This window comes from Salvelinus namaycush, chromosome 35 (genome assembly GCF_016432855.1).
Source record: "Salvelinus namaycush isolate Seneca chromosome 35, SaNama_1.0, whole genome shotgun sequence".
NCBI lineage: Eukaryota > Metazoa > Chordata > Actinopteri > Salmoniformes > Salmonidae > Salvelinus > Salvelinus namaycush.
This window is the reverse complement of record NC_052341.1, coordinates 9,483,021-9,505,063: the sequence shown is the minus strand read 5'-3', so window position 1 is coordinate 9,505,063 and position 22,043 is coordinate 9,483,021. Positions and strand designations below refer to the sequence as shown.

General features: G+C 42.5%; 1 protein-coding gene across 1 annotated transcript in view; it reads left to right on the top strand.

Moving 5' to 3' along the window:
- dst (dystonin) overlaps window positions 1-22,043 on the top strand; it is a 187,918-nt gene that overhangs the window by 97,878 nt on the left and 67,997 nt on the right. The window contains exons 21-38 of the mRNA XM_038974616.1: window positions 1,349-1,510; window positions 2,235-2,339; window positions 2,611-2,706; window positions 2,799-2,924; window positions 3,359-3,511; window positions 3,789-4,070; window positions 4,358-4,541; window positions 7,258-7,415; window positions 8,220-8,398; window positions 8,658-8,796; window positions 8,984-9,177; window positions 9,320-9,566; window positions 9,671-9,778; window positions 9,863-9,961; window positions 16,782-16,910; window positions 18,536-18,624; window positions 18,785-18,893; window positions 19,833-21,275. Of these exons, the coding sequence (XP_038830544.1) occupies window positions 1,349-1,510; window positions 2,235-2,339; window positions 2,611-2,706; window positions 2,799-2,924; window positions 3,359-3,511; window positions 3,789-4,070; window positions 4,358-4,541; window positions 7,258-7,415; window positions 8,220-8,398; window positions 8,658-8,796; window positions 8,984-9,177; window positions 9,320-9,566; window positions 9,671-9,778; window positions 9,863-9,961; window positions 16,782-16,910; window positions 18,536-18,624; window positions 18,785-18,893; window positions 19,833-21,275 (4,002 nt within the window). The remainder of the gene's footprint in view (window positions 1-1,348; window positions 1,511-2,234; window positions 2,340-2,610; window positions 2,707-2,798; window positions 2,925-3,358; window positions 3,512-3,788; window positions 4,071-4,357; window positions 4,542-7,257; window positions 7,416-8,219; window positions 8,399-8,657; window positions 8,797-8,983; window positions 9,178-9,319; window positions 9,567-9,670; window positions 9,779-9,862; window positions 9,962-16,781; window positions 16,911-18,535; window positions 18,625-18,784; window positions 18,894-19,832; window positions 21,276-22,043) is intronic.

Below are 22,043 nucleotides of genomic sequence, written 5' to 3'. Positions count from 1 at the left end.
TTAACTAGAGAGGGACACCACGAAATAATATTTATAGAGCTGTTATCTTTCAAATAAACTCTTAAAGATTTAGTAATATTTTACTAAATAGCAGTCACATTAATCGTCATTTTATTCAGTCTCATCTGAAAGTTGTAAGTCCTTGATTATCTGCAAGAATCCTGGCTAACAAGTTGAATCAGCAATACAAAATTGGGTTTAATTATTTATTTACTAAATACCTAACTAATCACACAGAAACACACATACACAATTAAATCATAACTTGATCACAAATTACGTCATACAGAAAAACGTCCCTAGCGGGCAGAATCGATATGACAGCTTGTTACACAAAGGAAAGGGGGGGAGTCCTAGTGAAAGAGCGGGAGACTTGACATAGGCGAGCTGTGCTATCGTAAATACAGTATCTTATGCATTCTAAATTACCGCCCATTTGAAGAGGAAAATGCAATCAATATTTACTCTGAGCTGCGCTTCAGTAGGTTGGTGGTAGATGGCCCGTGTCGCCAACCCGAGTCCTCTGTCCTTTGAAGAATGTCTCTGGTAGTCACGGGAACATTGTGTGTATTAGACGGGATACTTGGACTGTCCTTCCGAACCTGCGTTTAGCTGTTGCTAACTCCAAGGCTAGGAGATATCACTTCTGTAGTGAATACGAGTTCAAAGTTCATACCATTCACAATCAAAGTCCATGCTGATGTTGGCTTCATCTATAGTGATTATCTGAACCATTCTGACACTGGATCGTCATCCTAGCATACCCGGAACAGAAAGTTATTTTCTGGGAAAATGGCTTTTATAGTGGAGGGAGAGGGGTGTGTCTGAAAAGTCTATTATAACCCATGCCTCTTCACAGGGGCGGACCACTGTGAGCCGAGGAAAACTTATGAAAGCACAGATCTCTCATTTGGAAGCTAAAATTACATTTCATCTCTTCACAAATAATGTCATATTCAAACATTTGAATTAAACAACAATTCCATGTGAATCCGATATCTCTGACATTTAGACTTTCCACAGTAGAGTTTATGTCATTCAATCCTTGATGAGAATGTGTCAGAGGGCAACCGAACTGACATAATATACCTTAAGTACCACCGCATATGTTCAGTTGGTCGGATCACCAGAATATAGTTCATTTCCCCCAACTTCTGATGTTACCAGAACCTCTATGTTAACCCATGGGTTTCCTTATGTCACATCAGTTATAGTAGGGAGAGAGAAAAAGGGGGAAAGAGGTATTTATGACTGTCATAAACCTACCCCCAACCCAACGTCATGACACTGCTTAGTTGAATAGCACATGGAGATCCTGACTATTTCCCATGGTTCTGTGCTTCTGTAGAACTGTTCGCGGGAGCGTCAGAAGAACCTGGAGAGCCTCCATGACTTTGTTTCGCGGGCCACCATGGAACTCATCTGGCTCAATGAGAAAGAGGAGGAGGAGGTCGCTTTCGACTGGAGCGATCTCAACGGCAACATCTCTAAGAAGAGACAGTACCACTCTGTGAGTCCCTCCACTGTTCAGCCCATTGTATTTCTATTTCCTTATTTTGTTTCCAGAATATTTGGCTATTCGGGCACATCTGTGGATAATTCTGTTCATATTCATTATGGTAGATATTTTAGAAGGAGTTGAATGTTATAGACGGTCAAGCAAAACCGTAGAGCTATACATTTCTGGCATGGATCCACCATTGGCATGTATAGCCTTTCCACAAGGAATTGGGTTTGACTCTCTAGACCTAAGGGAATTAACACATTTTCTGTGAGTGAAAAGATGCCTTGAGGTGATCATATCTCCTAGGGTGATGTGTTTTCTCATGTTTTTGCATGGGTGGAAAGGAATTACAGGGGCTTGTTTTGGGGTTACAGCATACCATTAGAAAATACCACTGGGATCGTCTATATTACGTTCTATTCAGCTTGATTCAGTGAATCAGTTTGACATCTCTTCAAACTACTTTATTTCCATCTGGCATTTAGAAATGCGTGTACGTGCCCCTGCAAGTCATTGTGTTAGAAGAGGGGAGGGGATTGGTCTCAGGCCATGTTTGGAGGCCATGGATGCAGTGTGATATCTCTCTCTCTTTCTCTCTATCTATATCCCCTTTCTCTCTCTCTCTCTCTTTCTCTCCCCCACTATCTCTTTATCTCCCCCTCTCTCTATCTATATCCCCTTTCTCTCTCGCTCTCTCTCTCTCTACCCCACTCTCTCGCTCTCTCTGTAGGATCTGATGAGAGAGTTGGATGAAAAGGAGGAGGTGATCAAGTCTGTACAGGACAGGGCAGAGAACCTTCTGCAGGGGAACCACCCTGCTAGGTTAACTATTGAAGTAAGCCCCGTTGGTGTTTACAGATGTCCCATAACCACTCCAAGACCGTGTCATATAAACTCCTTTTATGATAAATCCATTAGATTGTACGTCTCAGATAATGTGGTCATTTGTCCATTAAAATATACATATTATTACTCATTTCCAGGTATCAGAACCTGCATAAGTGCTCAACAATATTGTATATTTAAATTGCTTCAATAACTTGTTCCAACAAGAACAATTATACAGCATTTTTAATTATAACATGATTCTATGTGGAATCCTCCAGGCATACAAAGCAGCCATGCAGACCCAGTGGAGTTGGATCCTACAGCTATGCTCTTGTGTGGAGCAGCACCTCAAAGACAACACAGTCTATTTTGAGGTGAGTTAGTTATCTGCTTTCCTCAAACAAATGGACGGAGGCATGCTAGTTGCAAAAAGCTAATCTGATCTTCTTTCTACCCTTCCATACAGTTTTTCAATAATGCCAAAGAGTCCATGGATTACCTGAAGAGCCTGCAAGGTGACATCCAAAGAAAGTATTGCTGTGATCGGACAAGCAGTGTACACAAGCTGGAAGATCACATCCAGGAGTCCATGGTAAGCTGGCAAATAAGAACTGGTTGGTACACAATCATTAGCCAGATTCCCAAACTATGTTGTTAAATCAGTGAAATTAGGGCTCCCGAGTGGCGCAGTGGTCTAAGGCACATCTCAGTGCAAGAGGTGTCACTACAGTCCCTGGTTCGAATCCGGGCTATATCACATCCGGCTGTGATTGGGAGCCTCATAGGGCGGCCCATAATTGGCCCATTGTTGGCCGGAGTAGGCCATCATTGTAAATAAAAGGTAGATTTTCCTTTTTTAAAGGATCAACCTCCTGGACTGTCATGGTCAGACATGATGGATTCATAGAGGTTCCAAGTGAATACCCCACCATTAAAGATTAACCAACTATCCCTGTGAGTGAATTCAGCTCATACTGAGCTGGTATGGTGTCATAATCCCCCTGTGTTTCACTGATGCTGGAACAGGATGAGAAGGAGCAGCTCCTCCAGTACCGCAGCACAGTGGCTGGGTTGGTGGGCAAAGCCAAGGCTATCGTCCAGCTCAAGCCTAGGAACCCAGATACCCCTGTCAGATCCTCCATACCCGTCAAAGCCATCTGTGACTACCGACAAATAGAGGTACAATGTCTCTTTTTATAGATATGTAATACCGTCCCTTTTCTGTCTATTCAAGTAGTTCATCACATGTCACATACTTTAAATTGAGTCTTCACACTTGTCTTCTATAGTAACAAGATATGCATTGAGATCGCTAAGGAACATTTCTGGCCATTTTAAATCGAGGTAGATGTATTTAGATAGCGGATAAAAAGTTTGATACTTTGAGTTGATTCGGATTTCGGAGTGAAATGATAGAGTCATTTTGATTTGTCATGTCTCACTTCGTCTCTCCTAGATCACCATCTATAAGGATGATGAGTGTGTCCTGGCCAGTAACTCTCACCGGGCCAAGTGGAAGGTGATCAGTCCATCTGGGAACGAGGCTATGGTTCCCTCTGTCTGCTTCACTGTGCCTCCACCCAACAAGGAGGCTGTGGACCAGGCCAGCAGAATTGAGCAGCTGTACCAGAATGTCCTGACTCTGTGGCACCACTCCCACATAAAAATGAAGAGCGTGGTCTCCTGGCACTACCTGATGGCAGACGTCAGAGCCATCCGTGACTGGAACGTGTCCTCAGTACGTTAACGCCTAACTACTTAATCTACTTCTCAAGATAAATCCCCATTAGCAACACTTAAACCCTAGTATTACAGTGATAGAGGTAGAATTACCTGTCATTGTCTCATTCAGGTCTTCACAGAAAAGAGAATGATGTTATTAAAGTCTAATGTTTCTCATATTCACTGACTTGACCTGCAATTTCATCATTATACTGTAGCTGGTGACTGAACCTTTTCATAAAACATTTTGATAAGGTTTTATGGTGTGGGTCTGTCTCATGTGTTTTCCCCTGTTCACCCCAGATTAAGACCATGTTGCCAGGCGAGCACCAGCAGGTCCTTAGCAACCTGCAATCCCACTTTGAGGACTTCCTGGAGGACAGCAAGGAGTCGGAGGTGTTCACTGTGGCAGACTGTTCCCAGCTAGAAAGGGAGGTGCTGGCCTGCAAGGACTACTACGAGGAGCTGCTCAAGTCTGCAGAGAGAGGCAAGACTAAGCAAAGCTATTCAGAGAGAGGCAAGGCTAAGCAAAGTTAGTCTAGAGAGAGGCAAGGCTAAGCAAAGTTAGTCTAGAGAGAGGCAAGGCTAAGCAAAGCTAGTCTAGAGAGAGGCAAGGCTAAGCAAAGTTAGTCTAGAGAGAGGCTAAGCAAAGCTAAACTGCAGAGAGAGGCAAGACTAAGCAAAGCTAGTCAGAGAGAGGCAAAGCTAGTCTAGAGAGAGGCAAGGCTAAGCAAAGTTAGTCTAGATAGAGGCAAGGCTAAGCAAAGCTAGTCTAGAGAGAGGCAAGGCTAAGCAAAGTTAGTCTAGAGAAAGGCTAAGCAAAGCTAGTCTGCAGAGAGAGGCAAGGCTAAGCTAAACTAGTCTGCAGAGAAAGGCTAAGCAAAGCTAGTCTAAAGAGAGAGGTAAGGCTAAGATAAGATATACTATACAGTTGAAGTCGGAAGTTTACAAACACTTAGGTTGGAGTCATTAAAACTTGTTCTTCAACCACTCCACAAATTTCTTGTTAACAAACTATAGTTTTGGCAAGTTGGTTAGGACATTTACTTTGTGCATGACACAAGTAATTTTTCCAACAATTGTTTAAAGACAGATTATTTCACTTATAATTCACTGTATCACAATTCCAGTGGGTCAGAAGTTTACATACACTAAGTTGACTGTGACTTTAAACAGCTTGGAAAATTCCAGAAAATTATGTCATGGCTTTAGAAACTTCTGATAGGCTAATTGACATAATTTGAGTCAATTGGCGGTGTACCTGTGGATGTATTTCAAGGACTACCTTCAAACTCAGAAAAATAAGGAAAGAAATCAGCCAAGACCTCAGAAAAAAATTGTAGACCTCCACAAGTCTGGTTCATCCTTGGGAGCAATTTCAAAATGCATGAAGGTACGACGTTCATCTGTACAAACAATAGTACGCAAGTATAAACACCATGGGACCATGCAGCCATCATACCGCTCAGGAAGGAGACACGTTCTGTATCCTAGAGATGAACGTACTTTGGTGCGAAAAGTGCAATCAATCCCAGAACAACAACAAAGAACCTTGTGAAGATGCTGGAGGAAACAGGTACAAAAGTATCTATATCCACAGTAAAACGAGTCCTATATTGACATAACCTGAAAGGCTGCTCAGCAAGGAAGAAGCCACTGCTCCAAAACCATAAAAAAGCCAGACTACGGTTTGCAACTGCACATGGGGACAAAGATGGTACTTTTTGGAGAAATGTCATCTGGTCTGATGAAACAAAAATAGAACTGTTTGGCCATAATGGCCATCGTTATGTTTGGAGGAAAAAGGGGGAGGCTTGCAAGCCGAAGAACACCATCCCAACCGTGAAACACAGGGGTGGCAGCATCATGTTGTGGGTGTGCTTTGCTGCAGGAGGAACTGGTGCACTTCACAAAATAGATGGCATCATGAGGGAGGAAAATTCTGTGGATATATTGAAGCAACATCTCCAGACATAAGTCAGGAAGTTAAAGCTTGGTCGCAAATGGGTCTTCCAAATGAACAATGACCCCATGCATACTTCCAAAGTTGTGGCAAAATGGCTTAAGGACAACAACGTCAAGGTATTGGAGTGGCCATCACAAAGCCCTGACCTCAATCCTATAGAAAATGTGTGGGCAGAACTGAAAAAGCATGTGCGAGCAAGGAGGCTTACAAACCTGACTCAGTTACATCAGCTCGGTCAAGAGAAATGGGCCAAAATTCACCCAACTTATTGTGGGAAGCTTGTGGAAGGCTACCCAAAATGTTGACCCAAGTTAAGCAATTTAAAGGCAATGCTACCAAATACTAATTGAGTGTATGTAAACTTCTGACCCACTGAATGTGACGAAAGAAATAAAAGCTGAAATAAATCATTCTCTCTACTATTATTCTGACATTTCACATTCTTAAAATGAAGTGGTGATCCGAACTGACCTAAAACAGCGAATTTTTACTATGACTAAATGTCAGGAATTGTGAAAAACTGAGTTTAAATGTAGTTGGCTAAAGTGTTTGTAAACTTCCGACTTCAACTGTATATACAAAAGTATGTAAACTATTAGCTAGCCTCTACTGTCTTTGCTAACAGGAGCTCGCTGATACATGTTTTGGCAGCAGTCCTCGAGGAAAACACATAGTTATTTTAGCCTATTAGGCATAACGTTAATACCTTTTAAAAAGCCCTTTTTACATCAGCAGACGTCACAAAGTGCTTATACAGGAACCCAGCCTAAAAACCCCAAACAACAAGCAATGCAGATATAGAAGCACTGTGTACAGTCCATTTCCCCTGGAATTATGAATATGTCTGTTTTAGATGCTTGGTGTTGTGTCACCAAAAGTAGTAGAATCTCCTGCCTACTACGTTAAGGAGGAGCCGTTGGTCTGATTGATTGCCCACTAATTAATCTGCATGATTAATGAGTAATAAGCAGATTGTTTGTAAACACTTTGCAATAATGATGCCAAATTGTATTAATAGTGTCATAGATTACTACATAGTTTTTCATTAACACATTCACTTCACACTCCCTCTGTTATGTCTGGGAGAGATGTGTTTTGAATTATACAAACGTATTCATTTTGATTGTGCACTAATGTTACTTTTACGCAGCTTGCATTAGACCAGTGTTTGGACACATACATTTGATGTCCTCTCGTCGTTTGGTTGTTACTCATTCTGGGGTCTTGTGTTGAACAGAGGAACACGAGGAGTCTGTGTACAACCTGTATATCTCTGAGGTGCGTAACTTCCGCATGCGTCTGGAGGCTCAGGAGGAGCACCTGATCCGACAGATCCGCACCCCTCTGGACAGAGACGACCTGGAGCAGAGTGTCCTGCGCATCACAGAGCAAGAGGTAGGGCGACCACTCACTCTGTCATAATACAACTCACTATTCAGACTGTATCATCCACTCTGTCATAATACAACTCACTATTCAGACTGTATCATCACTCTGTCATAATACAACTCACTATTCAGACTGTATCATCCACTCTGTCATAATACAACTCACTATTCAGACTGTATCATCCACTCTGTCATAATACAACTCACTATTCAGACTGTATCATCCACTCTGTCATAATACAACTCACTATTCAGACTGTATCATCCACTCTGTCATAATACAACTCACTATTCAGACTGTATCATCACTCTGTCATAATACAACTCACAATTCAGACTGTACCATCACTCTGTCATAATACAACTCACTATTCAGACTGTATCATCACTCTGTCATAATACAACTCACTATTCAGACTGTATCATCACTCTGTCATAATACAACTCACAATTCAGACTGTATCATCACTCTGTCATAATACAACTCACTATTCAGACTGTATCATCCACTCTGTCATAATACAACTCACTATTCAGACTGTATCATCACTCTGTCATAATACAACTCACAATTCAGACTGTATCATCACTCTGTCATAATACAACTCACTATTCAGACTGTATCATCACTCTGTCATAATACAACTCACAATTCAGACTGTACCATCACTCTGTCACACTTATCTTTTCCAGACACGGGTCAAATACATTATGTAAAATACATCTGTGGTTGATTTCCTTTGCCAGGTACAATGGAACCAACGGAATAGTCTCTTAAGTGACTTAACCTCTCCAACTTTGTCCCTTACAGAAGAAGAAGGCAGAGCTGGATCAGCTGATGGACGATCTGGAGACCATGAAGGAGAAGTGTGAGACGTTCTTCAGACAGGCCGGGGCCTCTCCCGCTGTCCCCACCCTCTCCTCTGACCTCAATGTCCTCATCCAGAGCATGAGCCAAGTCTACTCCATGTCCGCCATCTACCTAGAGAAGTAAGTGGCCCTGACAATGTTATGGTCCTCCTCAGTAGAGGGCCCAGACACTGTTATGGTCCTCCTCAGTCGAGGGCTAGAATATTCTCAGCACATTCAAAATCAACAAGGCATTTGCAATTTGTTTTGTTTGGTCCCACTTTAAATGCAACTTTAAAGTCTTTATGAAGCGTTCGTAAACTGTTTATAAGGACTTCACAGATGCTTTACAAAATGTTGATGTAGTTAATGTCCCACTGTCTCTGTGGTGTTTCTGCAGGCTGAAGACAGTGAGCTTGGTGGTGAGGCACAGCCAAAGTGCGGAGGCTCTAGTGAAGCTCTATGAGGCCAAACTCTCTGAGGAAGACGCCGTGAACTCTGACCTGAAATCCATCGACACAGTCGTCAGCACACTCAAGGTAAGCTCCCTTGGTACTAGGTTTTTATAGACTTTTAAAATATATCCTATTTAATCTTTTGGTTTTCTCTCAGGTTGGCAAAATGATTGCTGGAGATGAATTGTTCTTTTGTGGCATCCAGTCCTTGAGATCCACTATTAAGCTATGATTGATAGTTGAGCCATCACTTTGCTCTACTCTGTTTTAGCAATGGCGCTCAGAGATCGACAAACAGAGGGAGATCTTCCATGACCTGGAGGATGGGCTACAGAAGGCCCGTGGTATCAGTGAACGCATGTTCAAGGCCCACAACGAGCGGGACTTTGACCTGGACTGGCACAAGGAGAAGGCTGACCAGCTAGAAGAAAGGTGGAACAACGTCCACTCCCAGATTGAGAGCAGGTTAGTGTTTTCAGGTCAACTGTTGAGGGACAGAGTTTGATTCCATACACCAGTAAATATTAGTGAGGAACACTACTTTAATAAGGGGAATGTAAAAATAACCTTTTACGGATACTAAGACTCTGTCCCTTTGTTATATTAGACTTCGGGACCTGGAGGGCATCAGTAAATCACTGAAGTACTACAAAGACTCCTACGGCAGTCTGGATGAGTGGGTCAGAGAGATGGAGGCTGCTCAGCTCAAGACCCAAGAGAAGCAGCCAGAGGACAGCAAAGCGCTCGCTGAGCTGGTAAACCAACAGAAGGTCCTCGTTGCAGAAATGGAACAAAAGCAGAGCAGAATTGATGAATGCCAAAAGTACTCAGAGCAGTACTCATCTGGTGCTAAAGTAAGTTATCTCTGTAACTGTTTTGACCTGGAACATCAGTCAGATATGTCTGAATGAAGAGTGCTTGAACACCAGAGGAGTAATATTCATGAATGTGTTTATAGGATTATGAGCTACAGCTGTTGACCTACAGAGCCATGGTTGACTCCCAGCACAAGTCCCCGCTCAAGAGACGGAGGATGCAGAACTCGGCTGATGCCATCATCCAGGAGGTGAGAACCTTGGAATGTAACCGTAGTAGACTAGGTGCTGAGTGTGATAAGGAAAGTGACCCTTGTTTTCCACCCTCACCTCAGTTCATGGACCTCCGAACTCGCTACACGGCCGTAGTCACCTCCATGACACAGTATGTCAAGTTTGCCAGTGAGACATTGAAGAGAGCAGAAGGCGAAGAGGTAGGGGATTGGTGAAATATTGGATTGTTAGAAACGCTGTGCATACTTTGGATTGACTTTTCTCTGCCCATCACATTATTGTGTTAACAGGGTTGACTCCCAGACATATTGAATTAATGGGAAACTCACCTTTAAAGCCATAATGATGCTTCAACTCAAAGGGTTTATTTCTCTTCACTGCTATACTTAAGCAATAAGGCCCGAGGTGTTGTGGTATATGGCCAATATACTACAGCTAAGGGCTGTTCTGGATACAGCCATTATCCGTGGTATATTGGCCATATACCACAAACCCCTGAGGTGCCTTATTGCTATTATAAACTGGTTACCAACGTAATTAGAGCAGTACAAATAAATGTTTTGTCATACCCATGGTATACGGTCTGATATACCATGGCTGACAGCCAATCATCATGCAGGGCTCGAACCACCCAGTTTATAATATGCGTCATCCATTCAGCGCTGATGGATGTAGATGGTTTGCTTAACGCTGATACAAAAAAGCCATTCTTTCATATTGTTTCTGGTGATGGTGACTTCTCTGGGAGGAAGCTGTCTCCTCTATCTCATTGAATCTGAAACACTCTTTCACGGTGGCATTTGTTGGGAACAATTAACAGCGCTGCAACAATCCTCCCTTTGGTAAGCATGTTAGAATAATCATACCATGAACATAACTTTTTTCATTGTTAAGTATGAGGTAATTGATGACTTGTTATTTTTTGCATTGTAGAACAGGAAAGCATCAGAAAGAACAGAGTACCTCACCTGGACAGAGAGCTTGGAGCTCCAAAAGGCAGCAGGAGAGGAGGTGATTGGACAGCTCCAGCAGCAGGTACAGGAACTGGAAACCTCATTGGCTAAGAGAACAACCCAGTTGACCATTCTACAGGAAGAGGTAGAGACATATAAGAGTACCATAGAGGACCTGACCCTCCAGATGTCCAAGGCCGAGGATGGGGCTCAGCAGTACCGTTTGAAACTAGAGACGGTTGTGAAGGGCAAAGCAGTCATTGAGCAAGAGTTAGGTAACGCACGACAGATGGTTCAGCAGTCAGAGGCCAAACGGTCTTCTCTTGAGGAGAGTCTTCGTATGCTGAAGATTAACACCGAGCAGAGCACCCTGGCCCGGAAGAAACTGGAGGACCACTTGAAGAGGAAGAACAGCGATGTTCAGGATCTTGAGGAACATAATCGCACACTGCAGAGGATGCAACATTCCTCTGTCACCCACAGTATCCAGACGATCCATGCAGAGGTGGAGGCAGAGGTCCTGCAGCAGAAACAGGAGCTGGCCATGGCGAAGAAAACAGCAGAGACCGAGATCAAGACACTTAAGTCAGAGCTGAACTCTGTGCTAGTGCATAAAAAAATAGCAGAGGAGAAAGCGCAACAATTCACAGAGCTGTTGGACGATGCCAATACCAGGTTGAAGAAACTTCAGCTGGACATGGAATCAGACAAGAGCACCATGAGACAAAAGTCAGAGGAGTTCAGACAGGAATCTTTAGAGCTGAGAAATTCCTTCTATGTCTTTCAAGAGCAAATCAAATCTCTCCAGAGGGATAAGTCTTCATTGGAACAGAAAGCTATTTTCAACAAGACAGAGGTTGAAGGCCTGAAGGAACAGTTAAAGATCAACCAAGGAAAACTGCTCTTGAGGAACTCCATGGAACAGGAGAGTAGTCACAATATGCAGTGTTTAGAGGAGGAGCTGGCCTCCAAACAGGTTGAGGCAGACCAGTTGAAGTTCAAGGTCAGTGAACTGATGAGAATGAATGTGTCATTAGACAATGAGGTCAGAAGTCTTAAGGTCAGTGTGGAGTCATTACAACGAGAAAAATCTTTCTCTGAACAAAATATTAAATCATTGAAAAGTGAAATGGAGAACTGGAAACAGCAGCTTCAAAAAAACAAAGAAGAATTCAACTTAAAGATAAGATCTGAACAGGAGGTACAACTCAAATCCAAAATCCTGGAAGCAGAACTTCAGAAAGGTGGAATGTTGACCGCTCAACTGCAGAAGAAAGTAGATGAGCTTAAGAAGGTCAATATGGAGTTGGAAGTCAACATGAAAAAGATGAGAGCTCAATTGGACAATATCACCATGGAAATGGGAAGCAAAAATCAGCAAATCAACATATTCAAGTCTCAGGTGGATGGCACCAAATCTCAGGTGAAAATCATTGAGGAGGAGCTGCTAAGGAAATCTCAGATGTCCCATGAGCTTCAGATCAAACTGAGGGACTACAACGAGGAGGTGAAGAGAACAGCTGAACTGCAGCATAAAAACAAAGCTCTCAGCTTGAACCTCACCAACTACGAGAAGGAAATCAGGAATCTGAAGTCTGAGCTTAGCTCCGCTGGTGCTGAGAGGAATTTGGCCAATAAGACAGTCCAACAGCAAAAGGGTGAAGTGAATGATCTGAACATTACACTGAAGAAAGCAATAACAGAGCTGCAGAAGGAGTCAAATGAGGGCCAGAGGTATCTAGCTAAAGTGAAGGCATTGGAGGGTGAGCTTTTGCAATGCAAGCAGAGTATGAAAGAAATGACTGGAAGTTCAGAAAGAATTACAGTGAATATGAAGCAGGAAATCAATGCCCTTCAAAGGAGCAAGACCATTGCTGACCAAAAACTGGTTATCTTGAAAGCAGAACTCGAGGAGATGAGTTCTGCTCTGAGAAGAACAAAAGATGAATTAATTAAAGTGACCCAGGAAGGGAAAATCTGCCAGTCTCAAGTCAAAGAGCTCGAGGCAGATGTTCAGAAGAGTAGGTTGACAATTAAAGAAATCAGCACCAGCTCTGACAAATCCTCATCCAGTTTCAAACAGGAAATCACTGTTCTTCAGAGGGAGAGAAGTGCAGCCCAAGAGAAAACATTTTCATTGGCATCTGACGTCACCATGCTCAAGGGAAAGCTGGAACAAGCCCAAGAGGAGGTCAAGCGAAAGCAAACGGACGGTTCAACCCTGCAACTGAGGTCCCAGAAGCTGGAAGACCAACTTGAGAACTGTAAGCGGATGCTGGAGGACTTGAAAAGCAAACTTCAACTTCAGAAGCAGGGATATGAGAGACAGCTGCAATTAGTGCAGACTGAGATGAGTCAAAAGCTTGCATTACAGGAGTCTCATATCAAACTGGAAATGGAGCAGAAATCCAGAGAGCATTCACACACTGCAGAATCAGCCGGGATTAACACCAAGTATTACCAGCAAGAAATTGAACAGTTGAAAATCTTCAATGAGAGCACTTTGCAGTTAAAGCAGGAGGCTCTACAGCAAGTAGATGAGATTCATATTAAAATGCAGCAAGTGCAAAATGAGAGAACTGCTCTTAGCCATGACCTGCTTAAAGCAAAATCGCAAATTGCAAAATTAGAAACAGAGAAAATGCTACTTAACTCTAGCATTGCTCAGCTGGAAAACATCCATAAGGAAAACTCAAATGAGGTCACAAAGCTTAAACAAATGTTAGCACACGGTGAGCAGAAACTAGGAATAAAGGAAAAGGATGCAAGATCCCTCAATGAACAGGTTGTTTCATATGCCAAGGAGGTCAGAGGTCTTCAAGAAAAAGTCTTTCAGCTAGAGGTCACAATTAAGAGTGAACATAGGACTGTAAAGGAAGTAGAGACTTCAAGTACAACCAAGAATAAGTGTGATAAAGACAATGAGGTTGCCAAACTGAAGACTGAGCTTTTGTTAACACAGACAATAGTGTCATCATATGAAGAGGCAAAGTGCAATCTGGAGGAGGAGCTTATCGAAATGAAAGTGTCCTTAGAGGTATATATCCATGACCATCATACTTATTTTTTACATTCATTAAAAAAATCATAATATTTGTAGATAATAAACAAGACATATTTGAAATTAAATATTCATACCTGTATGTCAAATGTATAATAATATTTCACTTTCACATGCTCAATGTGCATAGATAAATGATCTCAAGGTACAGTATTTACTATATCTAATGATTATTTACATCTTATGCCAACAGATAGCAACAACGGAGAAACACAAAGTGCTAGAAGAGCTGCAAAGAGTGAATGGAGGCAAAAGGGAAATAGTCAGCAATCAAAGCAGTTTACAGGATCAAACATTGATGAAAACTGCAAATTATTCCACTGTCCAGGCTACAACAGTCCAACAAAAACACACACAAAATTTGATTGCCAAGAACCAGAGTAAAAAAACTGAAGCGATGGCAATAACAAAACGGTTAGTGTCTCTGGAGGGTCAGGCAGGGAAAAGTCAAAATGTTACATCAAGCACCACTAGCACAAGCTCACATAATGTCAAAGACCTGTCATCCAAATTATCTCATTCTGAGAGTGAGACAACTTCCCTACAATTTTCCCCAAAGCTCCAAGGACTCAGAGGCAGCATCAGTATCAGGAAGTTGATCAAAACCAAGCTGTTGGATAGAGAAATATTACAGAAGTTAGAAACTGGCCTAGTCACATTAGAAGAGGTCCAAGCTTCACTCGCTCAGTTCATCGACAAACCCACTGCTATTGCCGGAGTCTACTTGGAGTCTAGCAAGAAAAAGATATCCTTCTTGGAGGCTGCAGATCAAGGCCTTTTAGCTAAGACGTATGCTATTGAGTATATGGAAGCACAGGCTGCAACTGGCTGTATTATCGATCCTTCAACTGGACAAACCCTCTCGGTTCAAGCTGCTTTGGAGATGGGCATTGTTGGGTTAAATTTGAAAGACAAACTCATGGATGCCGAACAGGCAGCCACAGGCTATGTCCACGGCACTAAAACACTGTCTGTATATCAGGCCATGGAGGAAAGGATTGTAGACAGGCACAAAGGGAAGAAGATCATTGAGGCCCAAATAGCAACTGGAGGATTAGTTCACCCAGTTCTTGGTGTTAGGGTGCCCGTTAATGTGGCAGTTGATCAGGGTCTCTTGAACAAAGCTACCCTACAGAATCTCTACGACCCGGTCAGCAACCCCAAGGGCTTCCACAACCCTGGTTCAGGACAGAAGACCTACTACTGTGAACTGTTGAAAAAGTGTCTGTATGACACAGATGGTGGTGTCTATCTCCTACCTTTTGGTGAGAAGAATCTCTCCAGTTTTTCTTTTTCTAGTTCTCACAGATTATCAGTCATCAACAGTGCTCTTGGTCTGGAAAGGTCCCCATATCAAGCCTTTAAGGGCAACCACATAGATAAGCGGACCTACCTTTTTCTCTCTCAGCAGGACAGTGAGTGGCAGGAAAAGTCCACTGTCGATGTCAACGGAAGCCATTTACACATCATCACAGATATCAAAAGTGGACGGCAGCTTTGCATCCAAACTTCCCTAGATCTGAAGTTCCTTGAAATGGCAGAACTGGTGAGCTATCGGAGTGGCCTCATCAGCATCTACGAGCTGGCAGACCTTATCCTTTCCAGGATGGTCGTTGTTCAGGACGCTAACAGTCCGGTGGCTGGTCTGTGGGATATCACTCAGAAGAGGAGGGTGACCATTCTGCAGGGACATCAGCAGAGCCTAATCGATAGACTCACTGCGCTGAGGCTGCTAGAGGCCCAAGCTTGCACTGGGGGAATCTGTGATCCTGCTTCTGGGGAGAAAGCCCCAGTCACCGAAGCTCTGCGTAGAGGTCTCCTGGACGAGACATTTGCCCGCCAGCTTCAACAGTCCGAGCAAGCCTACTATGGCATCGTCCATCCCCAGACAGCAAAGACCTTGAGTGTAGCTCAGGCTATTCAGGAGAACCTGTTCCCTAAAGACATAGGCCTTCGATGCCTGGAATTCCAAGTCCTGACTGGTGGACTGATCAACCCAGAGACCCATGATAGAATCTCACTGGATGAGGCTGTTCAGAGTTGCCTGGTTGACAAAGCCACTGCCTCATTCCTGAAAGATGAGAAGTCTCACCCTAAAAGCCTCACCTGCCCAAAGACGAAGAGGAAAATGTCTTTCATGGATGCTCTGTTAAAGGGTGTCTATGACGGTCACACTGGGCTCAGGCTACTGGAGGCGACAAAGGTTCTTAGTGTCGGGGTTAAGCCGTCTTTCCAATATATTTGGACCTATCACCACATTTGAGTGAACAGTATTTGATTTTCCATGGTTTGTAAATAGGGAAAACTGAATATTTGATTGACAAAGCAAAGCCTGACTCAATAAAATGTTCACTGAAATGAATAAAATCTAGTATTTCCTACACTTAAAATAAGAATCATTAATTACATGTTAATTTTCTTTGACTTGGAGTAATATGAATGTTAATATAATTACCAATATGGAGTTAAGTCAGACATGAATAATTGCTTTTAGCATGATGTGTAAACTGGTGAAATTATTCAATTTTAATATGTTTATGTTATGTACCTGTCTTTTTCTTTTAGACATATTTCACATCAATGAATAAACAATTAAATGCTTTTACCGCCAACTGTCATAAAACATAAACATCATGATCCACATGACAATAAACGTCATCAATCAAACCCTGATTTGTGAGTTGTAAGTAGGGTTGCAAAACTTTGTGAACTTGCAATACATTTCCTGGTTTTCCAGAAATCCTTTTTGAGAATGACAGATTTCCTGCTTATTCTCTCCTGATTCCGGAAGACCTCCAACCGGGATTTTGGGAAACCAGGGAATTTATTGAAAGTTTCTGGAATTTTGCAACCCCCATGATCCAAATAGAGGTCAGGAATATGGCTTGGGGGTTCTTCCTGGAGGTTTCTTTGTTGTTGAATGTCTGCATAACCACATTTCCTGTTTTCATACAAGACCAACTCTGACCCTAACAGCCTTTTTGAAATTCTTTCCTCAAATCTTAGAGATCTGTTGATGAGGAGAAGAAAGAGCATGGTGATAAAGTAAGCAAGCTATTGAATTGGATGTCCAGTGTGAAACCGGGCGAGAACAAAGATGGTAAAGCCAGCACAGAGGCCTCTAGTAAGCCTCAGGTAAATACTGTGTGCAAACATGCATTTACTGTTACTGATGTAGGACATTAATTTGAGCCTGTTTGCTACAGCAGGAAAATAATTCTGCAGCAACAGGAAATGTGAATTATTATGTGGATTATAATTAATGGACAATTTTTGTTGGGATTGATACATTTTTTGTTAGGGAAAATCAAGTTAGGCATTTAGGGAAAAGGCGAAGGTTGAGAGCCCTGCGTCCCCCGAAACACAATCAAGCCACACTGCTTCAAGACAACGCCCACTTAACCCAGAAGCCAGCCGCACCAATGTGTCGGAGGAAACACCGTACACCTGGCGACTGTCAGCATGCACTGCACCCAGCCCGCCACAGGAGTCGCTAGTGCGCAATGGAACAAGGACATCCCTGCCAGCCAAACCCTCCCCTAACCATGCTGGGCCAATTGTACACCGCCCCATGGGTCTCCCGGTCGCGGCCGGCTGCGACAGAGCCTGGACTCAAACCCAGAATCTCTAGTGGCACAGCTAGCGCTGCGATGCAGTGCTTTAGACCACTGCACCAATCGGGAGGCCCAAGTTCAGCATTTTAAAGTGGAAACTACAAACTTTGGAAGCCTTTTAAAAGCTCAAATACACTACAAGTTTTAATTTCCTGCTGTGCAGGAAAATTCTCAGCAACAAAAGAGTGATAAAATTAAGATCCTACGTATTTACTTTACAGTTTCATCTCCTGTCTTTTTGTTGTACACATATTGTAGTTGTATACAGTATATCATCATGCCCACAATTCTGTGTGTATTTTATATACTAATGGCCGTGCTCAATCTCAAGAATATGCAATAAAGAGAAAAAAGTCACACAACCTTTCACTGTTACTGTATGTGCATAGTTCTAATAAATACAATGCTTTTAATAGTCTCTTATTATGTCTTTACCCTATTACAAATAAAAGTTGGGATCAATTCCAATAAGCAGAAATGAATTTGACCCAAGTTTGAATCATTATCCCCTGGTCTCTGCCATCCTTGTGATTCCTCACCCTCCTGTAGTTATAACCATAACTCACAATAGAACCAAAGGTGACACAGTTGCACAATCATTCCAGTATTTCCATATAACGTGATTACAAACACACCTTACTCCTTGAAAATGTACTGAACATTTTGCAGCGTAACAGTTTTTTATGGATTAAAATGAAAAGTCATTTTTCTGCTTAATTTTATGCAATGAACTTTACATTGAAAAGCAATACATTGTGGATGCACAGTTACTCTGAGAAAATTATCATATTTTGATCAGGGTACATTTTCTTTTTGGCCTGGCCAGGAAAAGTCATGGCTCTAGTCTGACTTGCTATGACCTAGTTTCTCCTGGTCAGGTTCACGTAGTCAGGAAAAACTCCTTCCACTTGGTTTTTTAAGAGATATGATAACAAATCAAAGAAACATTTATGTGCAAATCCAATTAATGAAAATCAGGAAGTGGATATCTGAGTTTAATATACAGCACAAAACCCAATTAAATACGTTTTGTGAAACGTCAGTGTATATTATTGTGACTAATATTATGCTACAAATTGGCATATCAAGGGATGAGAGTAAACATCAGTAAGATGTATTCATAAGGTATACCCATTGTTATTTCAGGTGTCAATGGAAGAGATGGTAACAAAAAAAGAGAAAATTGCAGAAGCACTGAGGACTACACAGCTTATGCTAAGTAAACACAGTGATAAGTGAGTTGAATTATCATTACATACATTAGAGGTTTTTAAGGCTGACTTTTGTACATGCCTCTGTGCACTGTAAATAATGCAATATTTCATATGCCTTAAATGATTGAATGATATGATAATGATAAGAGAACTTAAATGTCTCTGATGTCCTGATTTGCAGGATGACCGAGGAAGAGAAGCAGGAAGCAAAGGAGCAGCTGAAATCCCTCCATCAAGCCTACAGTGATCTCGCCCAGCATTGTTCTGATCAGACACCATCTGCCGAGCAGGTTAGATACTGGACTTCATCTCTAGCCCTGTTTATACCTGGTTATAACATGCTACCTTTGTCCTGATCTTGTCCACATTCTGATTGTGCCTACATTTCTAGATATGATTGTGATTAGATCTTATAAGTGTAAACAGACAAGATCAGGTCAAGATCAGGACAAGCTCAGGACGAAGGACACATGTTAACGGCAGGTATAAACAGGGCTTCTGAAACACTGGATTGGTGTTTGCAGTGTGGTGTGAGAAATGATGCACAAACAGTGCCATCTACTGTTCAACTGCATGACTAACCCTGTTTCCTATATGGGCTCTAGCATGGTTTTCTCTTGTGCTACATACATTGTCATCTTAAAACCACTGTATTTACTTGTGAACAAAGTGAGGGAAAGTAGATTTCTCGAGAGTAGGGAAATTCATTTTTTTTCCAAAACCCAATGAAACTGAGTATGCTGTAAACATGCTTCTAGGTCTAGGAGCATTTGTGTTTCATGTCACCCAGCCTCATTATGACTTTTCACAGCCATCATTGAAACCAAGCTTTGCTGATCTCCTTTTCATTCTTACAGGTGGTCACCAACAACCAAATATAACAGCCTTGATGTGTCGTGTCTAACTTGCTCTCTTGTTTTGCAAGATAGTGAATATTCTGTTCACAGATGCATGCCAGCTTTTAATGTATCCACTTCTTCTTGCTGTTGAATCACACTGACACAGCCTTGCACTGTTGCGTATGAACTGTTAACATTCAAATGCCTGTCTGAGGGGTGAGTACATGTTTCACCTTGCTTTAGAATACAGTGTGAATTTAATTAGTATGACCATTTTTCAACAATAATGTAAATTATAAATAAACAATATGATTTTTGTCATAACATTTTGGATTTTGAAATTTGATGGAGAATATGTCTACTCATAATGCTAAATACATTTTTCCACAGGAGTTTCAGACCATTGAAGGCGTTCTCGAGGTGGGAAGTATAGAGGTCTACTCTGTGTTTAGCTCTGTCCAGAGCGGCATGATCGACCATACCACTGGGCTCAGTCTCCTGGAGGCTCAGCTCATCACCTCTGGCCTCGTTCTGCCTCAGTTCAGGATGTGTCTGGAGCTGGACGAAGCTTTCCATCACAACCTCATTGACGAGGCCACCTGGAAGCAGCTCAGAGAGCTCAACGAAGCCAACCGGAGTATCCTGAGCCCTCCGTTCTCTTCAGAACCTCTCCCTGTGATGGCAGCGCTTAGAGAGGGGGCCGTTTCTGAGCGCCTCGCCATGAAGGTTATAGAGATCCAGTTGGCTACAGGTGGGTTGAGGGTGTCCTACACAGGTGATGTACTGACTCTGGAGAGGGCCTTTCAGTTTGGCCTGATCCCTGCACATCTGTATGTCAAGCTCCTGGAGAGACAGAACACATGGAAGGACCTGATCAACCCCGGCACGGCAGAGAAGGTCTCGCTTACCCAGCTGGTGCAGAGGAGCGTGGTTGATGAGGAGACTGGACTGCGACTGCTGCCGGTGAAGAAGAGCCACAATGGGAGCATAGAGTTGACATCCGGAAGGGTGATGAGTGTACTTAGGGCTGTTCATGAAGGGTTGATTGACAGAGAGACCACGTTGAGGCTGCTGGGTGCTCAGCTGTTTGCAGGCGGTATCGCCGACCCCAAAACAGGCGGTAAGCTCACTGTAGAGCAAGCCCTGTCAGAGGGCTTGATCGATCAAGACACTGCCAGTGGGATACTGAGCCAGCAGGCCCAAACTGGAGGTATAGTGAATCCTCAGAATGGCAAAAGGCTAACAGTGGATGAGGCTGTTCAGTGTGATTTGATGAGCTTTAGCAGTGCACTCTTGGTGCTGGAGAAACAGAAGGGGCTCATGGGTCTTTTATGGCCTCACTCTGGTGAAATCTTGACCATTTCCACCTCTCTGCGGCACGAAATCATCACCAGTCAGCTCGCATTCAAACTGCTCAGCAATAGACAGAAAATAGCGTCCCTTTACATAGCAGAATACTCAGAGGTAGTGGATATTAACTCTGCTACTCAAAATGGTTTCATTGATGTACACACAGCAGAGGTGTTGAAAACCATTGAAATACCAGATGTTTTTCCTGATGTTGATGACCTTAATGACAGATTTTCTAACTGGCTGATGTTGAGAGAGCTTCAGATTGGAGGATCCCATCGCACTACAGATGATAATGAGATTGATTATGAGAACATAAATACCCCATCTTCCATTGAGGCAAAACAGTTATTTATCTCATACCTCACAATGAATAGTTACATGGATCCAAAATCAGGACAAAGGCTTTTAATATTCGATGGACAGTTGACTAAAATGGCAGAACTTTTAGTTGACATTTCAGTAGAGGCACCTGAAAACCAGGTATACAACACTGGACCTGGTAATGCCACTTTCGAGGACATGTCATTGAAAGAAGACATTTCTGAAGATTCAGAGATGTCCTTTGACAGCAATACTGAGGATTTTGGATATTTGCACATTAACGAGGAAACAGATGGAACAATGAAAGACCATCATGCTTCACATTTCTTCAAGGAGGAGGAGTCACATTATAAGCAATCTGACAATAAAGCATTTTCTAATAATGTGGTGAAGGTGGTAGCACATGATGGAACAGAGGATTCTCCTTCAGCTATTGACTGTGTAAACAATACCACACAGCCTGATTCTGACATTAGCATCTATCAAAAGAACACAAGCAGTATAAGTCTAGCACCCATTGGAATTGATGTAGAATCCTCAGATAATCAATCAAAAGAGACTTTCACTGGAAGTTCAGCCACACAAACTCCTTCCACAGACATGAGCTTGCCCTCAGGTGCACTGGATTGCAAAATGATGATAGCACACGATTTCACAGAGAAATTTCATAGCTCTGTTAAGAATACCAGACAGCATGACTCTGTTTTGTCTGATGGCCCATCACCCTTTGAAATTGGTTTAGAAACCTCAGATAAAGCTTTATATAATCAACCAATAGGAGAATCAGCCCCACACGCCATGTCGGAAAGCTCAACCCGTACTAAATCATGCTCAGTGGGTGGCAAAGACATTAGCTTGCTAGCACAATGCATCACAGACGAAGCATCTGTAGCTGTTCATTCTGAAAAGAATGCCAGACAACCTGAT